The following is a 5,980-nucleotide window of genomic DNA, read 5'->3' as shown; positions in this document are numbered from 1 at the left end:
AGATAATGTTTCAAGCTGCGCAGCTGATCACATAACTGCGGCTGATGAGTCGGAGAAAACAAAGGAACATCAATTAGTACAGATGAAAACGAAGAAGATTTTAAAGAATGGTGATCCGAGATGCCGAGTTTCAGTAAGGTAGGAGAAGTGCTACCGGTGCGATGTATCTTATGATAGACTTACGATGAAGAGAACATATTTCCCTGTCATGTTGGGCATATAAGGAAGATTCACACCTAAAAGTGATGCATAGTACTAGCATCTTATGTTAAGTCGTATGCAAACTGATGTCAGATGTGCGCAGGGGAAGTAGTAAACTGCTTCAACCTGCCGATTCATTGTAGAGTATAAAAGTTCATGAAATATCAATTAGTGTGACAGAGAAAGACCGGGTTTGCTAATTCTCAGCCGCCTGAGAATTAGTTATATCTAAGTCGATACCAAGGACCATTGATCTGACACTGAGATCCATGCAAGATTTCATATATCTCTAAACTATGAGAGCATGATTGCACTAGATGCATAAATTGTTATATCATGGTAAACATTGTATTAGATTTGTATGCACAAATTTGTAAAATCAACTGAGAATTAGTTAATTCTCAGTCGACCAAGACATAGACACTTTTTTATTTACACGCAAATGGCATAGCACGAAATCTATGTTGCTTCTCCTGAGCAGCTGCCCTTACTTGCAAGGATGTGGCAGCACAGGCTCAATCAGAAATTGGCCATTGCAACTGTGGAGATGACTTTGTACATTGGCTCCCTTAACAGATGTGAGCTTCTTGTTGCTTCCTTTCTTTTCTGTCCAAATTGGAACCACTTCCTGTTGAGTTATCCTCACTTGGAAGTTGTTGATAGTGAGCGGCTGCTTCTGTACTTGCAGCTGTTGCATCAGCCGAAGAATTCTCACTTCATACATCGGAAGCAATTAAGCATGTTAGGTTTCTGCGATGAATTGCATATCTGCCCATGGATCTAGAACAACTTGAAAGAACTTACTTCAGTGAGTAGATGATCAATCCGATGGCCACAACTGTGAATGCTAGATAGTACAACCAGTTTATCTGTTGGTTGCATGTAAATCATTTGAGCATATAGTGCAACATATTATGATCTGTTGCAAGGACCAGACAGAAATTGTCACCTGTTGTTGATAGAAAAATACTCGAATGGCGACTGCCCACATATCAGATGTTAAGAGCGAGAGGTTAAGCAATGTTGCTCCACTCATCTGCAGGAGTCATGGTCATCAGAAAGAGCTAAACTACTACTGGAAATGGGAAATGGAAGGGCCTTTTGGCTGATACTTCCTAATGAGCTAATATTACCATTTAGATTATGTTTATAAGTTGTTTATACTTGACTGGACAGATTCTCTTTGTTGCCTACTTGTGTAGCTAATTTCTACCTCTGTTCCTAAATGTAAGACGGTCCGTCTTACATTTAGGAACAGAGGGTCTATCTGATTAAACATGTTGGAGGGAACTTAACCTTGAGGACAAAAGGAGTAATGGTGTAGAACATAAATCCTGCAATGCCGTATCCTGCAAACAAACTTATCTGAAAATAAAAATATAAAGCAGGAGTGAGCTTCCTGTCGGACAATTCAAAAAAGAGTATTGCAGATAAAGAGACAAACCAAAACTATAGTTTGCTACCATTGTTGGAGACCAAACAATTGCTTCTACGCTCTTCCTTTCGAATATAAGTCTGATGTTTTGTCAGGTTAAAAGGTAACATGAATATTTGCTCCGGAAAACAATGTAGTGATGTTTAACAATGCAAGAATAAGAGTGACTCTATAGATAGAAATATCAACGGATAACGGCAGTTTTCTCTGCCGATAAACTGTGGAGGAGGATACATCTGAATTGTACTGACAAGCACCCCAAATAGTCCAAGCATTGCGACAACTTCTACTCTGTCGTTCTTCTTGACACAGTATTCCTACATAGTCGAGGGAATGATATGCTTATTAGAGTTTTGAGACAATATTGTTGACAGTAGCACGATATAATACATCACCAACCTCCCCGACATTGCTAAATGCATAGCAAACTGCCCCGGCAATAACAAGGGCATCCCCTAGAAGTGGTATTTTATTTGGATCTGCAGAAAAATGAAGTTTCTTTAATCTGTTGATACTTATCTTCTCTGTAGAAATTGGGGAAACTATTTCAGCCTGGCGGGTTTGTAAAATTAGGTTTGATTTGAGCACACCTCTACCCATTATATCGCCAATTTGCTTTATTCAGCAGTAAATTTGATCTCCTAGACTATTACTATCATGATTTCTTCTAAAGGAACATACTGTGAAGAACTTCATCCTTTACGTATCCTAGGTTTCTCAGTGATTTTTTTGTAACAAGCATCCTTTGTATTTTAACTCTTAAGCAGTTACCTACTTTTTTGGGGAACAAGCCACAAGGCTTCATTTATTCATAATCAAAGATCTCCATACATCATTTATGAGTGATTGCATGAGGAAATCAGGAGTTCATCGACCCAAGTACAAAAATCAGAACTAGCTAAAAACGAACTCGCTACATTTGCTTCCCTAGGACATATGTAGTACATATGAAACCTCATCAAAAGCACTCACATGCAGCAAGCAGTCATGAAAAATTGCAGAACTAGCAGTAGCCGAAAAAACCTCCGGCCTTAAGAGTCGATATAACCTGCTCATTATCAAACTGAAGGATAACTCTGAAGTGCCCCATCTGCTGACCAAACCAGATGCCATCCCAAGCGGCATAAGCTTCAGCCGTAAGAACATATCAGTAGCTCACTCAACTTTGAAGCTCTAGTGGCCATGAATCCTCCATTAGAATCTCTAATCGATGCCAAAAAAATCTGTAGTTCCCAGAAATCTGATTTTTTTCGGGGCTTAAGCCTACCTAACCCATCCCCAAAGGTTTTTTTTGGAGACCGAGGAGTTACCGGAATTTGATTTTGTGCTCATGCAATTCGGTTACAATGCCGACTTCAATGCCATCTCTAGGAAGCAACCGGGATGCCGACATGGCCTAAACCCTGCTTAGTGTGTTCACAACAACGAAGGCGGCACAGGGAGGAGTTTTTTAGCTTGCTTTTTTGCATAGGGTTGCAAGAGCAGGCCCTGCTAGGCCCGCAAAAATGAAAAAATAGTATAAAATGAACTAGACGCGTTGAACTCTCCTGATGAAGGATTCACAAGCTGGAAAGAAGGGGTTTATGGCGAGCTGCCTCTTGCACCCTACTCATATGTGAAGTGGGTTGAATGAATGGGAAGGCAGGGCAAAAAATGTCACCCGACAGGATCTTGCCATAAAGAATAACAACCTAGAGAGGAGAAAATTTTAGGCAACAACAAGAAAGGAGGATGATGGGAATGATGCAGAAAGAGCAGCTGAATTCTAGGGATACGATGATTGCCTTTGGTGCTTTATTATACTTCGCATTGTTTGCCATCATGGTTGCTATAACTGTTAGCAAATATCTGATGGCTCGTATAAGTTGTAGAGCTTTTATTCAACGCACAAACAGCCTTTTCAGTATTCCGTTTTGTGAGCAAGGAATACTACAGTTTTTATAAACCATGATTTTTCTCAGTTTTACCAAAACTACCGAGGTGTTTGGCTTGTGTTCTTATACTACAGTTTTGATCGATTGTAAGGCGGTGACAAATGAAACTAACTCAACTACACTGAAGGAGCTACATGACCGGGCTAATTAGCGTCTGCTAACAGCTGCCGGATGCATGCCTATACGTCCATGTGCTTGACAAAATAGTTTTTGAGTGTACTGTATGCTCTCTGGTTGATCGGCTAGCTAGCTTTGCCTGGTGCGTATGCGTGCAATCCAGCCGGGACAAAACTCCTTCTGCGTCTATGTGCACAGCATATAATCGGCTAGCTAGTCTGCATCTGCAGAGGAGAAAAGAACGACCGGCAAGTGACGACGGCCAGAAGGACTCGGGACACCAATTAAGAGAATGCAATCTTAACTGAGCCGCCTATTAATCAGGCGATAAAATGAGATTCGCTAACAAGATAACGGAAAGAGGCAAAATAGTAGCGATCGCATGCACATCTGATCTTTATCTGAACGTAGACAGAAGCGTGAACTGCGCTATCTCCGATCACTTCTCTCGCTTCTGTTTAGAAAAAAGAGGTCCGGACCTCTTTTTTGGATACTGCGAAAAAACCATAGTTTCTGGCATACTACAGTTTGTGAAACTTCTGTTTTTGTTTCATCCGAACACCTCAAAATATGTAATACCAAAGTTTTTCTAAAAACCACAGTATTTCCAAAAAACTGCAAGAATACTTTGCAAACAAACGCACCCTAAGTTTTGGGGATGGGTTAGAATCCACCGTTCAATACCCAGTAACTTTTGGGCGCTATGTTTTATGGATGTATTAGAGTTGCCCTTACCTTGCGCATCTGGAGTTTTTGCATCTGAAAGGAGCACAAGTGCTAGCCCAGCCACACAGGTCCCTGCCCCCAGAAATTGCCAGAAAGAATATCTCGTGCCTAGTGCGTACCAGGTGAGTATGATAGCCCATACAACAGTCCAGCAATCCAACAATGTTACGCTGGTGATGGATGAGTACTGGTACGCCTCAGTAACTGCAACGGAAGTTTATAAGATGGTTATATATGTACATCATCAGGAGCAAGGATTGCATTTACTATCTAACTGAAATGCGTGTTGCTTGTTGTACTCACCCAGATAATTTCCCTGGACATCGACGAAGGCCAGCACTAAGTACCAATACCAAGGTATCTGCAAGACAGGAGCGGCTAACACAGTGAGACGTGAAACCACATCGCATAAGCTCCATGGTTGATTTTCATGCAGCTACGCTCACCCGCAGCTTGTGTCGTCGATGCAAGAGGATTGGCACATAAACTAAGGTCAACAGGAGATGTGTGCAGAATGATTGCGCAAGTGGTGCATCAACTCCTGCATAAAAACATGGAATTATATGCTTTACCGAGCGATGATTTCTTGTGTAGGAATCAGGCCAATGCGGCAGATGGGTCATTGAGTAAGAAGATTAGCGAGTTCTGCAGGAATGATAATTTGGGATCTATGGAGATTCCTGAGAAGGATGGTACCGAGATTGGCAATGAAAGAGGAGGCGAAGCTGCAGGCTGCCATGGAGAAGGCCACGAGCTGGCCGAGGAAGAGCACGAGCAGCAGGCGCCATGCGTTGTCCTTGGTCCGGATCTCCATGGGCCTGCCTGAACAAGGTGCACGCTGAAAACACAAGCCTCAGGTTTGTATTAGATGCAGAGGAGAGTCTCCATGGGCCTGTCTGCGCATGGATCAGAGCAGCACGCCAGTATGTGACAGGTCCATTGATTTATGTTTTTTCTTTGTGCTATGAGGTGTCTGGATCTCATCATTTAAGTGAGCAGCTCGTGTCTCATTAATGCCTCTCCTGTCGAGGCATGCCGGCCGGGCCTGTTTTGGTTTTTGATTCACTAGTGCAACTGCCTGAAAGGAGTTGACAGTAGACAGTTGGCAGTTGGCAGTTGGCAGTTGATACGCCCATGTCAGATTTGCTGCACGGAAGGGGAGAGGATTTGATGGAGTCTGTGTTGGGGAACGTAGCATAAATTTAAAATTTTCCTACGTGTCACCAAGATCTATCTATGGAGTCATCTAGCAACGAGGGAGGAGTGGATCTATATACTCTTGTAGATCGCGCGCGGAAGCGTTCAAGAGAACGGGGTTGATGGAGTCGTACTCGTCGTGATCCAAATCACCGATGATCCTAGCGCCGAACGGACGGCACCTCCGCGTTCAACACACGTACGGAGCAGCAACGTCTCCTCCTTCTTGATCCAGCAAGGGGGGAGGAGAGGTTGATGAAGATCCAGCAGCACGATGGCGTGATGGTGGAAGTAGCGGGATTCCAACAGGGCTTCGCCAAGCGCTGCGGGAGGAGGGAGATGTGTCATGGGAGGGAGAGGGAGGCGCCAG

General features: G+C 43.1%; 1 protein-coding gene across 1 annotated transcript; it reads right to left on the bottom strand.

The window, feature by feature from the left end:
• Nucleotides 1–456: 456 nt before the first annotated feature.
• On the bottom strand, nucleotides 457–5,369 carry LOC119281279 (solute carrier family 35 member F2-like). The gene is made up of 11 exons (XM_037561837.1): nucleotides 5,110–5,369; nucleotides 4,860–4,954; nucleotides 4,717–4,774; nucleotides 4,423–4,617; nucleotides 2,036–2,115; nucleotides 1,871–1,953; nucleotides 1,665–1,716; nucleotides 1,498–1,566; nucleotides 1,151–1,237; nucleotides 1,006–1,070; nucleotides 457–915 (listed from the first exon to the last, which is right to left on the bottom strand). The coding sequence occupies exons 1-11, from the start codon at nucleotides 5,225–5,227 to the stop codon at nucleotides 771–773; spliced, it is 1,047 nt and encodes a 348-aa protein (XP_037417734.1). The 5' UTR covers nucleotides 5,228–5,369; the 3' UTR covers nucleotides 457–770.
• Between the last annotated feature and the right edge of the window lie 611 nt (nucleotides 5,370–5,980).

This window comes from Triticum dicoccoides, chromosome 1A (genome assembly GCF_002162155.2).
Source record: "Triticum dicoccoides isolate Atlit2015 ecotype Zavitan chromosome 1A, WEW_v2.0, whole genome shotgun sequence".
NCBI lineage: Eukaryota > Viridiplantae > Streptophyta > Magnoliopsida > Poales > Poaceae > Triticum > Triticum dicoccoides.
The sequence above is the reverse complement of the archived record's forward strand: the minus strand, read 5'-3'. Positions and strand labels throughout refer to the sequence as shown.